Raw genomic sequence first — 17,951 nt, forward strand, 5'->3', positions numbered from 1 at the left:
AACCTCTGGAAAATGGGAAGTGGGGCTTGGCTCAAGGGTAGGGTGGTAGCCTTGAGCGGAAGAGCTCAGGGACAGCACCCTGGCTGAGTTCAAGCTCCATCACACACACACACACACACACACACACACACACACACACACACACACACACACAACAAAACAAAAACAAACTACAACAAATATATCCCCATATCCTGGCAAATGTAATAGCTCTTTAGCTGTACAGAGGAATTACACCTTTGGGTTCCTCCCCTAAGTGTATCTTTCTTTAGTTTGTTCCTTTGTGTGTAAATCCACGTTAACCTTGTAAATGTTATCATGTCTAGTTGTATTTTAGATCTAGCTTTTGTTAGAAAATATGTACCATTTATCTTTTCTGAGCTTGGCTTGCTCCACTTAACTTTCATCTATTTTTCTGCCATTGACAAAATATTATTATTCATAAAGGAGTCTGAAAAATAAAATTTCAGCACAAAGAAAGAAAATATTAAGGTAACACATATGGCATGCCTGTTTTAATGAGACTCCTCAAAATATAACACTATTTAAAATATAAAATTTTCTGCTACTCTCCTCCTACAAGGATCAAATTTAAAGCAATAGGTCAACAATCCCCCAATGTGTTTACTATCTTGTAAAGAGAGAAGAAGGAACAGAGGTGACTATTCTGTTTTGAAAAAGAGAGAGCAGAGGAGGAAGACAAGGGAGAGGTAAAGAAAGATGTATAGATAAGAGCAGTGTGCAGAATGGGACCAATTTTCAAGCTAGGCATCACAGTACATGCACACTGGATTCATCTGGCACTGCTATGTGCTGCTGAGGGGCAGAAGCTGAATTGTCAGAACTCTAGCCAGGGCCATGTCCAAGAGAGAGAAATCCTGCCTCTTGGGTGTCCAGGCTATGTGGCACTCATGCTCTCCAAGTGCTCAGCAACAAACAATCCCACATCGGTCTGCCCATCCACACTCAAATAGACAGAGGTATGGATATCAAATAAATAGAAACCTCCTAGCACCACTCGTTGATCTCTTATTTGACCATACATCCAAGAACTGCAACTTCTCAGAGACATTTCCTGTACTTTCTGTTCTGGTTGCCTTCTGGTCTCTTGATTCTAATTCATTTGTCCAAGTAATTAAGTCAGATAGAAGATTGGCACTCACATTCTGTAAGATTATTATTATTAGCAACCTAAGATTGTGTTGAATTTCTGTATTATTCACTTATCAGAAGTACTTATAGCATGTATATATACCACACTCTGTAGGAGCAGATACAGCATTGTACCACAGAGCTGCATGCCTCTCATGAGGTGGCCTTACAAATAAAAATTACACAGATCTTAACTGAACTGAGCACTTTGGGTTAAACTAATAGGGTGAAATTACAACAGTTCCAGGACATGTAATATGAACGTAGTATTTTTTATGGCTCAAACAGGACACAAGTTCCCATATTCAAAACCTTGTAAATAAAACTCAATGACAGATTTTTAAATAACACTTTATTTCTACTTTAAATTCGCAAAACATAAATCACTGAATAGCTCTCAACAGTTATTTGATTAGGGAGTAGCTTTATTAATTGTAGAATTTAAAGTTTCTAACTCCTTTAAGAATAAGAGATGGTATAAAAATTTTGGATACAAATCATCCCTTTATGGAAAAATATAGAGACCAGTGAGGGTTATAATTCTCTTAAACATTATAAGGTTCTGTGTGAAAAGAAAAGTAAATACAAGGTGAGGACCAGTAGCTCATACTTGGAATCCTAGCTAAATCACAAGGCTAAGATCTGAGGATCATGTTTTTAAGCCATGATTCTTATCTCCAGATAACCACCAAAAAAAGCCTGAAGTAGAGCTGTAGGTTACAAGGTACAGCCCAAGCTTTCAGCAAGAAAGTCAGGGAGGGAATGGTGCTGTGGCTCCAGGTGGTGAAGCACTAGCAGAAAAAAGCTCAGGGACAGTGCCCAGACCCTGAGCTCAATCCTCACCACTGACAAGAAAATTAGAAACAAAAAGAAAGAGAGAGAGAGAGAGAGAGACAGAGAGAGAGAGACAGAGAGAGAGAGAGAGAGACAGAGAGAGAGAGAGAGAGAGAGAGAGAGAGAGAGCGCAAGAGGAAGGAAGGAAGGAAGGAAAGAAAGAAGGAAGGAAGGAAGGAAGGAAGGAAGAAAGAAACTCAATGATTGCACCTAGACCCTGAGTTCAAGCTTCAGGACTAGCACATACACAATAAAGTAAATATGTTGAACTAAAACCAGTGCCAGTGATAAGGATAGTTCTTCACTTGTCACAAATTCTACTTTAAATAACTACTTGAATTATACCACTATTACCAACATGCATTGAATTATTTGCCTCAGCTCCAGATTTCAATACTAATGGCCTGACTCCTTGATTAAGTGCTATCTGACTGAAACTCCAGAGAAAGATAGGAAACAGTTTGTGGTAAGCCATATTTTTTTCTCATCTGTGCACAGACCTTGTGCAATTTGAATCTATACAACTCTATTTCCTGCTTCATGGTACAATACATAAAGCAGGCAACACATCTGTCCACAGCCAAGCAGGTGAAGATCCTGAGCTTGGAGCTCTAGGCGGAGGTAGAACAGGTCACTCCTGTGCTGGGGGACAGAAACCACTTGTCACTCTCCAGCTTGCTGTGTGTACTCCTGGCTTACACCTTTTCTTGTAGACCAGTTTACTAATGATTAGGGAGATTAAGGATGAAGTTCTTAAGAACACCATGGATATGAAGTATAAAGGAGGATTACACAGTAGCCAACAACTGTACCTGCAGTTGGTTTGGGTCCTAAGGTAGTTTTCCTCTTAAGGTATTTTCTTCACTACTTTCAAGAATCAGGTCCATTTTCTGATTATTATCACAGAATCCACTATGGCCCAGATAGTGACTAAAGTTCCACCAAATATATCCAGATCAAAGTTTTGCCTTATTCCCCTCATGATTTTCTTTCTTTGCTCTCCTGTTCTCCCTGTAATACTTAAGACATTTCTCAGAATTTCCCAATTAAGACCTTCATCCCTTCACACTTGAACGACTTGTATCATTTAATTTTGTCCTTCTATACTGTAGCTCTCTTTTGGTTTGTATTAAGTCCAGGAGACGGTCAAGACATACTAACTTCCTCTATGGAATTGTATTCACAAACTCTGCTTGAAATAGTTTGTAAGGAAGAAAAAGAGAAAATGAGCCAGGCACTGGTGGCTCACATCTGCAGTTCTATCTACTCAGGAGGCTGAGACCTGAGGATTAAGGTTGCCATCCAAATCAGTATAGAGTTCCGTGACTCTTATTTCCAATGAATTAGCAAAAAGCCAGAAGTGGAGCTGTGGCTCAAGAGGCAGAGTGCCAGCACTGATTAGGTAAAGCCAAGTACAAACAAGAGGCTCCGGTTTGAACTAGAGATGACAGAAAAAGGAAGGGTATGAGCAGAAGCAACAGAGGCAGCGGCGGCGGCAGCAGCAGCTGGTTATTGGTGGTACACAGTGTAATCTCACACTTGGAGTCTGAGGTGGGAGGATCCTAACTTTGAGGCCAGCCTGTACTACATAATAAGAGGCTGTCTCAAAAAGCAAGGAAACCCAAATTCTCTTCACAATTCTGCTTTAGGAAAAGGGCTGTTAGCATTTTTTCAGTGCTAAAACATCAGAGCCCAGATTATTTACTAATTGCACGGGCATAAATAGCCTGTGGGGAGGAAGATGGTTAAAATGGAAAATGTATTATATATTATAGTGAGAAGTAAAAGATGGGAGAGTGAGAAAGATTGTAATGTGCATGGTTTATTTTCTCCCTCAAAGGTTCTTTCTCTCCCCTACTTTCCTCTTTGCATTCCTGTCCACTAGGATATGAGCATCTCTGTCCAGAACACCTCACACTAAAAATCTCTTAAACCAATGCTCAGGTGAGTTTTAGCTTTTGTTTGCTACCAGTCCTGGGGCTTGGTCTCAGTGTCTGGGCACTGTCCTGGAGCTTTTCTGCTTAAGCCTAGGCGTATACCAGTTGAGTCACAGCTCCACTTCTGTAATCTAACCAGTGGTAGATTTCAGAAGGGATTCCTGAAGAAAGTAGCTTTTACAAGTGAGGCTTTTACAAGTGAGTCATACTCACACAACAATGGATAGAGATATGTTCTCTGGTGTTCAATTGTTCCATAGAAAGTGGCCATGGGCAAGTTACTTCTCCTTGTGACTTAAAGGTATAAAGGCTTAAGTAATCGTTTAGATGTATGCCTGGCACACACACAAACACACACATACACACTTTACTGAGCACTTGTGATGACTACTATTTATTTATCCTTAAGCAGTTATACAAAGGGGTTTCAATTCACCGTAACAATTTATGAGGTCAATGCAGGTTGATCAATGCCACCCCTTCCAACCTTCTTCTCAATCTCTTGCAACAGTATTTAAAAAGAGCTATAATGTGTCCAGCTTGAGAGAACTCCAGAATATGGAAACAAGAGGTTTATCTTTGTGATTGTTCTTCTTAATGTACTCTGTGAAGTTATTTCTTTTCTCTTCTTTTCCCCTTAGTGTTTACCTCATGTTGTTACTGTATCTCACTCTGTCACCTGGTATTTTGTACATACGTTTATTGTGCATTTGTAAATGGGAAGGTAAGGAAAAAACAAGGGAGGGGCTGAAGGAGGGAGAAAAACACGGGTTCAGAAAACAAGGTTCAAGAAGTAATGCACCTAATGAATGTAACTGCAACCCCTCTGTACATCACCCCAACAATAACATTTCAAAAAAAAAAGCTACAATATGTCAGGCTTGAGGTCAGGCTCACAGGAAGACACACACAATGTGCCTCTTTTTTTTTTTTTTAAAGAATTTATTAACGTTGATTTTTACATCATATTTTAAATGACAAGTTTAACATACAAGTGTTCAAGGAGGGAATCTCTATTTACAATCACTGGGACTCAGCATTTAGAACTCAATCACAATTAGGCTAAGGGTTTGTATGTCATAGAAACATTAATTTATGAAATAAAATTGTCTATAGTTTTGTTTGTTTTTAAACTAAATCTCCCGAAGATGAAATACGGAATACGGAGTGTAAACGAAAGCATTTACAGTTTTGTTCCTCCCAGTTTCAACCAACCACACTCGAGCTGAGGTGTTTCTCTGAAGGCCGCCAACTACGCCAAGCAACGGAAGGTCTCAACGTTCTGCTCCATCCGGTCCACTCCACTTCCGCTTCCGGGGCAAAGGACTCCCCACGTCTCCCCAATCGCGGAGCCCACTCGCCAGCATCCTCCACTCTGATTGGTCGATTCTCCCAGCTCGCCGGCTCTCCCGCATCCAATCGGAGTAGCGCTTGTTGAGCGGTGCCGGCAACTGTAGTACACAACAAGGACTCGTGGAGAGAACTGGCGGTTAGGCCATGAATCTGGGGTAAGTCGGGATGTGGAGCGGGGCCGCGAGTGGGGTTCGGCTGGCGGCTCGCGGGGTTTCGGGAGGGGCTCCCGGGGTGGCGGAGCGGGGATGCGGGCCGCGGCCCTTCCTCCCGGCTCGGGAGCCGTCGCGGGCCGCTTTCTGTTCCTCGTCCGCCGCTGACGCCGCGGGAGGAGAGGGGCCGGCGGAGAGGCGAGCTTGGCGGCTCGGGAAGGAGGCCGGCCCCGCCCTCTCCTCCGTCCCCTCGCCTCGAGGATCCCCGGCGCTCAGCGGGCGCGCCTCGCTGCTGAGCGGAGACGTGGCCTCTCGTCCCCGGGACCGCCAGGCCCGACGTCCCCGCACCGCAGATGAATGGAAGCTCACGTTCTAGAAGCAGTGATTGCCCAGTAAATCGGTCTGTGCCCCAGTGGAGTGCAGACCTGACAGCAGTTATATGCAAGATCGTCCCTTTCTTTCGTCGGTTAAGGTTCATCAACACGGGAACCCTTCCAATTCATCCCTTCCGACGTATTGCCTTTATGGTACTGGTACTGGGGTCTTGAATTCAAGAGCTGGCAATTGTCCCTTAGCTTTTTTCGCGTAAGCTGGCTCTCCACCACTGTAGCCACAGCTTCACTTTTGGGTTTTTGCTTGTTAATTGTCGATCAGGGTCTCACAGATTTTCCTGCTTGGGCTGGCTTCGGACTGCAGTTCTCAGATGCAAGCCTTCTGATTACACGTGTGAGCTATTGGTGCTCAGCCCAGTCATTTTCCGTTTAGTAAATACTGAGGTGTAATTTTCTCCTTCCTAGGCAAAGCTGTAAATTTCGCTTTTTCTGATCTGACCTTTCTCCTTGATGCTAGCTTTTTTTCACTTCTGTCTCAGTGCTAGTGTTGTTGGTAGTGCCTAACATTTTTTATTCTCATGTTGTCATATTAACCAAAGTATATTGTCATGATAGTAGCAAAAGAGTCACTTAATGTGAATATGTATTATTCGATATATATGTGAATATACATATGTACATACAAGTATATGTGTATACATTGTATGTACACCTATATGTGTGTGCACACGCATACATATCCACTCATGGGCTTGAGGGCAGGGCCTGGACACTGTCTTTGAGCTTTCCTCAACGCTACTGCTCTACCATTTGAGCCACAGCACCACTTTTGGCTTTTCCTGTGTATGTGGGCCAAGGAATCAAACCCAGGGCTTCCTGCATGCTAGGCAAGCACTCTACCACTAAGCCACACTCCTGGCTCTCAAAATTATTATTATTATTATTTGCCAGTCCTGGCGTTAAGTTCAGGGACTGAGCAATGTCCTTGCCACTTAAGCCTCAGCACCACTTTTGGGTTTTTCTATGTATGTGGTACTGAGGAATAAAACCTGGGTCTTCGTGCATGCTAGGTAAGCACTCAATCACTAGGCCATATTCCTAAAATAGTTTTTAAAATGGAACTCTAGGGGCCGGAAGTTTGGTCTAGTGGTAGAGTGCTTGCCTACCATACAGGAAGGCATGGGTTCGATCCTCTGTACCACATCCATACAAAAAAGTTGGAAGTGGTGCTGTGGCTCAAGTGGTAGAGTTCTAGCCTTGAGAAAAGTCCAAGGACAGTGCTGAGACTCTGAGTTCAAGCCCCACAATTGGCTAAATAAATAAATGTGGAACTCTATACTCAAGAAGTAACTTTTATGACATTGTTAACAGTAATTTTCAGGACTCCACACAATGTTAGCTAAATGAGATCATTATGAAACCAATAAATGTTAGCTAGATCTGCCTTGTTCCATTATCTAGTTGAGGAGTTTTAGTAACAGCATTATTTTTTGTTGTTTTGTTTTCAATCTAGAACTAAAAGTTAATAAATGATATGAAGCCTGGCGTTGATAGTTTATGCCTGTAATCCTATTTAGGAGGCTGAGATCTGAGGATGGAAGTTCAAAGCCAGCCCAGGCTGGAAAGTCCATGAGACCCTTACCAACAACTAACAACCTGAAAACAGGAAGTGGAGTTAGGGCTCAAAGTGGTAGAATACTAGCCTTGTGTGTAAAAGCTCAGGGACAGCATCTAGGTACTGAATAAGCCCCAGCCCCACCATTGACAAAAAATTGATAGTACGATAACAGGATTAATTTATTGCTTACCAACTATAAAAATTAGACTGCATTTTGAAAATGACAAATTCTTGGATTATTGAAAAGTTTCTAGGAAATTTTTTCTTCCTGTAGTTTTCTTTCTTTTGAATTGAAAAGCATTTTAAATTGAAAGGCTATTCTGATATGTACAAATATGCCTATATTTTCAAAGGATCAGATATACTTTCAAGGCTCAGGCTATTTAAAACATTGCATTTTTTAAAAATAATGACATACCTTCTTTTATATTGCAGAGATGGTTTAAGGTTGGAAACTGAACTGCTCCATGGAAAAACCAAGATAATATTATCTCCTTATGGTATGTTTTCTTACTGGAAATCTAAAATGTTAACTTCAAAATTCCTATATAAAATTTATGACAATCAGCAATAGTTTTACTTGAAATAAAGTGATATTTAAATACTTGCAAAAGCTGTTTTCCCCACATCTTCACATTCATTGTAGCCAAGTAAAGACAAAAGACATTATTGCTTTCTGCTGTCAGTATTCAGGTTAATAAAATTTAGTATTCTGATAGATTTCATGTGTAATGTTTGTTGGTTCTCTGTGTTTGCATATAGTGAGTATTCTTACTACCTAATGACAATTGCAGGTATTCTTTGCATCTAAAGAAAATTATAGTGTAACTATAGTTGCTAACATCATTTTTAAGTATTAGTTAGAAAAGTCAATGTACTTTGATACTTTTCTAGGTTATTTGTCTTGAGCCCGGCCCTCCATCTGCTTTTAATTTTACCTGGGGATAATGGCTAAAATAAATGAAAATGAAAGACATTGAACTACATTGTAAAACTTGGAACATGCATGCATTTGAGGTTAATGTGTGTTTTAATATTCACATCTTTAATACTAACTAAAAATTTTTTCTATGTTACTGCCCTAGTATGTTTTTTTGATTGATAGTTTAGTAATTTTTGTTTTCTTTTGTAGAACATAAATCAAAAATTTCTGTCAAGGTAAGCCAAATGACTTTGACCTCACTTGTTTTCCAACGTAAATTGTACTTTTCTGTTCAGGGGTTTGAAAATAATTCTTGGGAAATATCTTTGCACTTTGGGGTTTGGAAGAATGCTAAAGAGTTACTGTTGCCCGTTTTCAAGCTGGACTTTTCACAGAAATGAAATGTTTTAGAAAGCCCCTAATAACCCTTTTCTCTAGATCAGTGCTGTTCAGTAAAGTTTTCTGTAAAAATGGAAGAGTTTTAAATCAGTACTGTCCAGTATAGTATCCACTTAGTCACATGGAGATTTACCACTTTAAATGTGGCAAGTGTACAGAGAGACTATTTTTAATTTTTAATTAAAATTGATAGCTATTGCATGAAGCAGTGATACTCCAGAGATGTTGAAAAATATTCAGGCTGGGTGCCAGTGGCTTATGCCTGTAATTCTAGCTACTGAGGAAGCTGATATCTGAAGATCCCGGTTCAAAACCAGCCCAGGGACTGGAAGTGGCACTGTGGGGCCAAGTGGTAGAGTGCTAGCCTTAAGCTGAAGAGCTCAGGAACAGAACCCAGCCCAAGCTTCACAACCAACAACAACAGCAACCAAAAAATTTTTGTTTTTTTTCTATACCCACACATAAAAGGAAATTTGGATCACAAGTTTATCTTTTAAAAATTATTAGATAATTTTCCTGTTTTTTTAAATGCATAGCTAATACATGGGCTCAAAGGTTTTATATACATTTGTCTTTCTCCTTTAAAAGATTACACTGAGAGCTAAGAGCCAGGTGCCAGTGGCTCATGCCTGTAATCCTTAACCACTTAAGAGTCGGAGATATAAGGTATAGTTCAAAGCCAGCCCAGGCAGGAAAGTTCAGGAAGCTGGAAGTGGAGCCATGGCTCAAGTGATAGAGCACTATCAGGAGCAACACCCAACCTCCAGAGTTCAAGGGCCCCACCCCTTGTAAAAAAAAAATGTACATTGAGCTTAATTGGTAATTTTCCTTTAGGACAGTATTGTGCCCTTGTTCTGTAAACTATATTACCACTTTATTTTCCCAGTGCTGGTGATCCATTCCAAGTCATTACGTATATTAGACAAGCACTCTGCCATTGGAGCTATAATCTCAGTCCTTGAGATTTTGGAATATGGTCTTGCCAAGTAATTAGGCTGGGTTTGAACTCATGATCCTCCTGTTTCTGCTTCCAGGATTGTAGCCATGTGTTAGCATGCATGATAACTATTTTTTGTATATATTAGGAATTTTTTTCCATTAACAATATTTCATCTTCCTTTTCTGTAATTCACAATAACCTGTTTATTCAGGATCTCAGTGACTTTCTTTGTGGATAGAATTCTATTTGGATGATGTATTTTCCTTTATTCTGAGCCCTTGTTAGTTTTTTCATTTATTTTAAGTTTAATCAAATCAGAAGAGTTGCTTGAGTACCCAGCAGATTAATCATTTGATAAGGTCACTTATCAAAATAATTCCAAAAGCTACGTATAAAAATTATTTCCAGGCTGGGAGTTTGGCCTAGTGGTTAAAGTGCATGCACGAAGACCTGGGTTCGATTCCTTGGTACCATATACGTACAAAAAAGCCGGAAGTGGTGCTGAGGCACAAGTGGTAGAGCTCTAGCCTTGAGAAAGTCCAAAGACAGCACTCAGGCCCTGAGCTCAAGCCCAGGACTGGCCAAAAAAAAAAAAAAAATTATTTCCATATATGTAAACATTTGTTTTCCCTTTAATATTGTTCACTTTCTGCAGTTTCAGTGATTTGTAGTTAAAGATTTCTAAAAAGTAGAAAATTCCACCGGGAGCAGTGGCTCACTCCTGTAATCCTAGTTACTCACTCCTGTAATCCTAGTTAGTCAGGAGGCTGAGATCTGAGGATCGTGGTTCAAAGCCAGCCCAAAGCCTACCTGGGCACTAAAGACCATGAGACTCTTATCTCCAGTTAACCACTAGAAAACCGGAAGTGGCCCCTGTGACTCAAAGGGTAGGGCAGTAGCCTTGAGCTGAAGAGCTCAGGGACAGAATGCAGGCCTCCCATACCCCCCCCCCAAAAAAAGAAAAAAATTCCAAAAATAAATAATGTATGAGTTTCACATTATTTGCTATTGAATCATGATAAAAGCTATTTACCTGTTTCCTACTCATAACTCTAATCTTTCCTTGGTCCAGCATATCCTTGCCTTATAGTCATCAAATATCTCAGTTATCAGTTTATTGTTGAGGTGTCAGAGGTGCTCATATTTGAGTTCCAGAGGTGCTCAGATTTGAGTTTTGCTCCTATGTGGTTTCAGGCATCCACTGAGAGTTTTGCATTGTTTCCTTTATGAATTAGAGATAATTTCCCAGATGACAAGCTGATTGTAGTCTCTTCAGGGCATGACCACTCAAGTGTTCATCTTTCTGTTGATGTCCTAGTCAGATTTGCTTTAGTGACCATGTTTGTAAAGGTCTTCCATTTTCTTTTTAACTAGCTGAGGATATCTGGAGATGCCCTTTCAGTCTTCTGATAAAGTTACTGGTTTTAGACATGGTAGACTCATTACAGAACTTGTCATTTGTTTAGGGATATCTAATCTTGGAATTGTTGATCTCCTAAGTGTTATAATACTCCTACAGTAGTAATAGTAATAATACTAATAGTAACAAGAGTAAGACCTTGAGTTTAGACCTCAGTAGCGATGTATTTTTGGTATCATTATTTTGACTTGATAATGTTATCAAAATAACACCTTCTGAAACTATAACATAAAGTAGTTTGCCTGGATCATGCCTGTAATTCTAGCTACTTAGGAGGCTGAGATCTGAGGATCAAGGTTCAAAGCCTGCCTAGCACAAAAGGACCTGAGTCTCTTATCTCCAATTAACCTCTAGAAAACAGAAAGTGGGGCTAAGTTCAAGGGTAGGGCAGCAGCCTTGAGCTGAAGCATGAAGAGCTCAGGCACAAAGCCCAGGCCCAGGGGTAGGGTGGCACCCTTGAGCTGAAGAGGTCTGGGACAGCGCCCAGGCCAAGTTCAAGCCCCATGATACCCTCTCCCCCCAAAAATCAAAAGTTAGTTGAAATATGAAATGTTCAAAAATTGGAGAGTGGAATATCATAATATTCTATGTGAATCTTATGAAATTATGAGAATTGAAGGGAGGGCTGAGGTTGGGAGGGAAAAGGGAGAAAGCTGAAAGTGGAGATATTGATCAAGATGTATTATACCTATAAACTAATAATGTTGAATGGTACCTCTTCAGTTTTTTTTAAAAGGCATGCATACATTCATTCATTCATTCATTTATTTATTTATTTATTTATTTATTTATTTATTTATTGCTAGTCCTGAGGCTTGAACTCAGAGCCTGAGTGCTGTCCTTGGGCATTCTCAAGGCTTGTGCTCTACCAGTTGAGCTACAACACCATTTCTGATTTTTTTTTCCCATGTATGTGGTACTGAGGAATCGAATGGGTCTTTGTGCATTCTAAGCAGGCACTCTACCACTAGACCAAATTCCCGACCCCTTTTTGGGGGGAAGGAGGGGGTGCATTTTTGATGGCACTCTCCTGTAATCCTAGCTGCTTGGGAGGCTAAGACAGGAGAATTACCTGAGCCTTGGAATTAAGACCAGCCTCAGTAACATAGTTGGGATTTGTCTCAAAAAAGAAAATCTTTTTCATGAATATTTCTACATATGAGACTTGTGATATTCTAAAGGAAGTATATATTAGTGCTAAGTAGCACATTTTACATTTGAGATTCTTTGATTCTTCTGCAGAGCCTAGACCCATATAAATTGTGAAGTCAGACAGTATTAAATAATTTGAACATATAGTACTAGTAGAATTCAAACTGGGCAAAAGAGAAGCATGATATTTAAAAATGTTTCACAAAAAAGTTTTATGACATAGGCCGAGAGTTTGGCCTAGTGGTAAAGTGCTTGCTTAGCATGCACAAAGACCCAGGTTTGATTCCTCAGTACCACAGACATAGAAAAAAAAAGCTGGAAGTGGTGCTGGGGCTCAAGTGGTAGCTCTCTAGCCTTGAGAAAGGACAGTGCTCAAGCCCTGAGCTCAAGCCCAGGACTGGCAACCCCCACCCCCCAAAACAAACCCCAAAATTTTATGACATAAAGGCCATATTTACCCAGTTAAAATGAGTCTCATCCAATTTTGGGTCAGATTGCTTTTCATTGTTTAGTAACTTGAATATAAGTGCGTGCGCGCGTGTGTGTGTATATGTATGTATGTATGTATGCTGATCCTTGCATGCAAGTTCTGGGTAGGAAACAGTTTTTATCCCATGACTCAGAACATCTATCATTATAAAACTCTGCCCCGGCCTGCAGGGTAGTCAACTAGAGCTCGAGGAGGAGTAGACCTGAATGAGAGACAAACCAGACACGAAAAAGGAGACCAAGACAGTATTCTGATCAAGGTCTCAATCTTTATTTTGCACAACAGAATGTATATGTTTAGCAGAAAGATGATTGACGCAAGCAGGTTGCCTAGTGATATTGCTTAGTAACCATCTCTATACAACATGTACCTGAAACAAACCTGGGGAGGGGGTCAGGAGGTGGTCAAACTGTTTTTGCCAAACAGGATACATAAATCAAGTTATTTTTGCTTACAGAATATTGCAATTGGGTCGTCATGGAAGGGGTAGTAGAAACAATAAGCAATTCTTTCAAGTTACAGAGTCTTACAGCTACTGAGTTCTTTTAGTTTACAGAAACTTATAGTTTCTGGATATCATAGTAACAGTTATTTGGTTCCCAGCAAAACTCATGCAGCTTGTACTCAGGGTCTAGGTGCTGTGCATGGGCTTTTTGCTCAAGGCTCTCATTCTACTACTTGAGCCACTCATTGTTCCTCTTCTGGGCTTTTGGTAGTTGAAGATAAAAGTCTCATGGACTTTCCTGTCTGAACAGGCTTGGAACCAAGATCCTTAAATCTCAGCCACCTGAGTAGCTCGGCTTACAGGGCTGAGATAAAGTAGTCCAGCTGTATTTAAATCTTGATATGATAGTTCATCAGTTTTTATAGCCTCCCCTCATCTTTCTATAACATGTTTGAAATTGAACTGACCTCATGTCACATAAATTGCCTTTTATTTTTTTTGAATATAAAACTATTGACCACTGTTCACCATTATTTACAATAAAGTAAACTATATAGTTGGGTAACAATCTGATTACTACAATTTTTTTTTTCTGGCTTTTGTGGAACCAGTAACCTAACACTGAAAAAAATTGAGCCTACATGTTAAGAATGAGTTAGGGTAAAGAAAAAGCATGCAGATCAGCAATTATAAAATTTTGTCCACTCATTTAGGCCAGCAGGTCCTAAATAGTTGAAATCTAACCAGTTGATTTTACATTTCCATGAGCAGAGTCTTAGATAGCTCTTGATCTATGAGCTTTTAGTATATAGATTCTAATATTCTGTAAAGGAATGCTCATTATGGAAACTTTTAATGAAAGGAAATCAAAATTTATCTTAGTTGTCTCATCTGGGTGAGGGAAGCTGTTGATAGAGATACTTTTCCTTTCAAGACATTTTGCAAACGTATTACATTTGCTATCTATGGCAGAGGCAGGAGGACCTAAAGCTGAGGCTAGCCTGGCTACCTAGTAAGTTCAAGGCCAGCCTGAGCTGCCTAGTGACCCTGTCTTAAACAACAACAAAATAAAACAAGGGCCAGAATGTAACACAGTGATACATCATTTGCCACATATGCAAGGCTCTGGGTCTGATGCCCAACACCTCTAAATAAGCAAAATCTCTGAAACAAAAAACTACCTATGTGAGTATTTTGTTTACACACACACACACACACACACACACACACACACAAAAATTCAGGATGGTCCTTCAGCATAGCAGTTAAAGACAAGTTGTTCTGATTAAGTAATGACCAAAAAAAAGTTCATATATATATACAGATATATCTATATATATCTATATATATAACTATAAAACAATCTGTTCCTGAATACAGAGGAAATATACCATGGTATTAAATATTCTTTTCTGATAAAGGAAGCAACTACAGAAAGTCTTATATTTGTTCAAAATAACCAGTGCTATTGAGAGAAGAAAAACCTCAACTCTTAATACTACTTTTAAAACCAACACATCAGACTTGATTTTCATTAGAATGTGGTTGTTTTGTTGTGCCCAAAGTTCCCAATTCCCGGAAAGACCACCAGAGTCCAAGACCAATGCAAGCAACAAAGAGCCATTTATTAGCAAGCTTGAGCTTGGTCCTCCATACCTAAGAAACCAGTGACGCTTGAGGCCCCCAGTACAGAATTAGCACAGCTTTTATAGTACAGAATAAACAAGTTTTTTTTTTTTTTCCTTTTTCATTCTCACAGCCTTAGCCTTATGTTTTGGTTAACTTTTACATTGGAACACTCCTTCATTTCTTACTGGCTTTAATGCAGGATGGCCTTGCTAGCTGTGGAACACAGCTGCAGACCTAGAGATGACCTTTGAATGTCCTTGCTAGCTGTCTGAGTAAACAACTGATGAGCATCTTACAGTTCTCCTGAGAAGAAACAGTTGGGGGATTTCTCAGACTTCTGCAGAATGGAGGCTGCTTAGAAATAACTTTTTACTGAAGTTCATCATGCCCAGGACTGGCAAAAAAAAATAATAATTTCAGGCATGAAAGAGCAAAAAGATATTTTAGATTGAGATATTCATATTATCTAAAAGCTAAAACCAGTGAGGTGCTAGTGGCTCATTCTTATCATCCTAGCCACTTAGGAGGTTGAGATCTGAGAATCAGATTCAAAGCTAGCCTAGGCAGTTAACTAGCAACAGTAACTGAAAGACATAACAGAACAATGATGACAGAAAGAAAAGAAAGAGATCAAAAGAAAAGAAAGAGAGCTGGGATATGGCACAAGTGATAGACTACCAGCCATGAATGAAAAAGCTGAGTGAGGTCAAGTTGAAATCAAACTCTAGTAACAGAACAGCAAACCTAAAGCCAAGCTTGAACAAGGTAAAGGGAAGAAGATAATAAAGAGATGCTTTGAATATGGCATGGTTGTGTGTTGGACTTTCTTGAAGGAAGGAAATTTGGAAAAGGTGAGCCAGATGAAAACTTTTAGGGCATTTAATATTCTTTGACCCCAAGGGTCTTGTCTAACATTTGGGATGGGAGATGGGCAAAGAGTGCTGGGGATTGAACCTAGGCCTGTTCTCAGGCAAGTTCTCCATCTCTCTCTCTCCCTCTCATCCCTTGTGTCCTCCACCTTCCCTTCATTTCTGTAGCCCTTGTTTAATCACTTATGTCCTCAACACTTTTCCAGTAGGAGCAAACACACTAAAAGCTACAGTTAATATTACGTTAATTAAGTGATGTTTGAATAATTTCAGTTGGTTACAGAAATGTACAATGGATTAAATGGAGGACAAATGACATAGGTAAGCTATAATCTAGTAGTGGTCATCGAAACCTGAACTTAGGCTTGCCCTTATGTGAAGATGAGAAAGTGGTTTGGAAGCAAGATAAAATCGATATTTCCTAAGTAGTTTTGGGTGTAAACCTGGTTAAAATGGGCTTTAGGAGATGGAAATGGAGTCTAGAATTTAAGATGGAAAAATAATAGCATGTTTGTATGGAAACAGTTGCGAACATCCGAAAAAAAAAATTTGATTCTGGGGGAAGCAAAGAATTGCTAGAGATCCTCAAGAGAAGGACTGTGTAACACGAGGGCAGCAGCTTCTGTGGGTATAAATATTAAACTCTCCAGCTCAGTGGAGGTAGGAGAGAAAAATTGTTAGGGGTTTTGTGAAAAAAGTTGAATAATTACTAAAAGAGCAAGGAAGTAATTGGACTGAGGAATTATATGACTGCTACTTAGCATTTAGAGTATTTGCCAGAGTTGGGATTTGCTAAGTATGCCTGACAGAGAGAACGGAGAGCACAGAATGGAAAAATAAAGTTTAAAATTGTTAAGAAAGGAAACAAAAGCTGAAGGAATGTAGAATCAATATGTTTTAGACCCTGGTCCAGATAGGATTGTTGAAATTGGGATATGGGAGGGTGTGTGTTGGAAAAAAATAGGGGATGTTAATAATTGTTCATTGTTTGAAACTGAGATTATGGAGACTTGATAACTGTGGGTAGTTACAAGGTCATGATAAGATCACTATGGGAGAGAAAATTCTTAGTGTGAGTGGTGCATGTCTTAACCCCAGCACTCTGGAGGCAGAGTTCTAGGCCAGTGTGGGCTATATAGTCAGACCCTGTCTCAAACATCAACAACAAAAGTTGATTTTTCCATGGATAGCAGTACATGAAAAGATTGAACACTTCTTTTTTTCTTTTTTTAACAGATGGGAAATAAGAACAAGATTACAAAATGTCCTTTAAGAACAAAGCATGCTGGACACATTCTCAAGTCAACACAAAATACTTATCCTGTGGGTGAAAAACCTGTGCCAAAGAAGATAGTTGGTTCAGAAACTTCACAGTCAAAAAGTGAAAAAAATAGAATGACACTTTCCCCCACTAAGGATTTATATAAGCAGTATGCAGATAAAGACTGTCTTGATAACCAAACAGAAGTATCATCTGTAGCCCCTAATATACAGAAAACTAGAAATACCATAAATCCAGCTTTAGAAATTAAAGAAAAGCCCCACAAAAACCCCAACATAACTGAAAACATTGATAGCAGTGTGGTGTGTCTAACACAAGACCAACTACGACAGATTTTGATGACTATAAACCAAGGAAATGGATCTGTTTCTCTGACTAACAATGAAAACAATGAGAAAACAAGTAAGATTTTTTTGAGTATTTTTTCAGTATGTACTTTAGAATTTCTGATTGGTTGGCTTTTATGCAACTGCCTCTTAAATTTCAATTTAACATTTCTTTAAAAATAATTATTTTAGAGAACATGTTCTATTATCTAAAATTTCTTTTTTTGTTTTGGCAGTCCTGGGCTTGAGCTCAGAGCCGGAGCACTGTCCTTGGACTTTCTCAAGGCTAGCACTCTACCACTTGAGCCTCAGCACCACTTCCAGGTTTTTTTTCTATGTATATGGTACGGAGGAATCGAACCTGGGTCTTCATGCATACTAGGCAAGCACTCTACCACTAGGCCAAACTCCTGGCCCCTAAAATTTCTTTTGTGGTTATGCCATATTTTAGATTAGTGCTCAAAATATTCTTAAGAAAACTATAGTTTCTGCCGGTTTCAGTGGCTCACGCCTGTAATCCTAGTATTGAGGAAGCTGAGATCTGAGAATTATGGCTTGAGCCCAGCCAGGATAGGAGTCTATGAGACTCTTATCTCCAATAAACTATTAAGGAAAAGCCAGATATGGTACTGTGGCTCAAAGGGTAGACTGCTAGCCTTGAGCAAAAGAAGCAGAGGGACAGCACCCAGGCCCCGAATTCAA

At 39.7% G+C, this 17,951-nt stretch overlaps 1 protein-coding gene across 3 annotated transcripts in view; it reads left to right on the top strand.

Moving 5' to 3' along the window:
* The first annotated feature begins 5,347 nt into the window (after nucleotides 1–5,347).
* Ccdc66 (coiled-coil domain containing 66) overlaps nucleotides 5,348–17,951 on the top strand; it is a 41,231-nt gene continuing 28,627 nt past the window's right edge. Inside the window, exons 1-4 of one of the 3 annotated variants that reach the window (XM_090320682.1) lie at nucleotides 5,348–5,431; nucleotides 7,811–7,875; nucleotides 8,508–8,533; nucleotides 16,878–17,325. In XM_090320682.1, coding sequence (XP_090176808.1) covers nucleotides 5,421–5,431; nucleotides 7,811–7,875; nucleotides 8,508–8,533; nucleotides 16,878–17,325 — 550 coding nt within the window. In that variant the 5' untranslated portion in view covers nucleotides 5,348–5,420. Of the gene's footprint in view, nucleotides 5,432–5,831; nucleotides 5,898–7,810; nucleotides 7,876–8,507; nucleotides 8,534–16,877; nucleotides 17,326–17,951 lie in introns of those variants that run through there. The other 2 variants (XM_090320700.1, XM_090320691.1) reach the window with 2 other exon arrangements.

This window comes from Megascapheus bottae, chromosome 2 (genome assembly GCF_031878675.1).
Source record: "Megascapheus bottae isolate mThoBot1 chromosome 2, mThoBot2.hap1, whole genome shotgun sequence".
In the NCBI taxonomy this organism is placed as follows: Eukaryota; Metazoa; Chordata; class Mammalia; order Rodentia; family Geomyidae; genus Megascapheus; species Megascapheus bottae.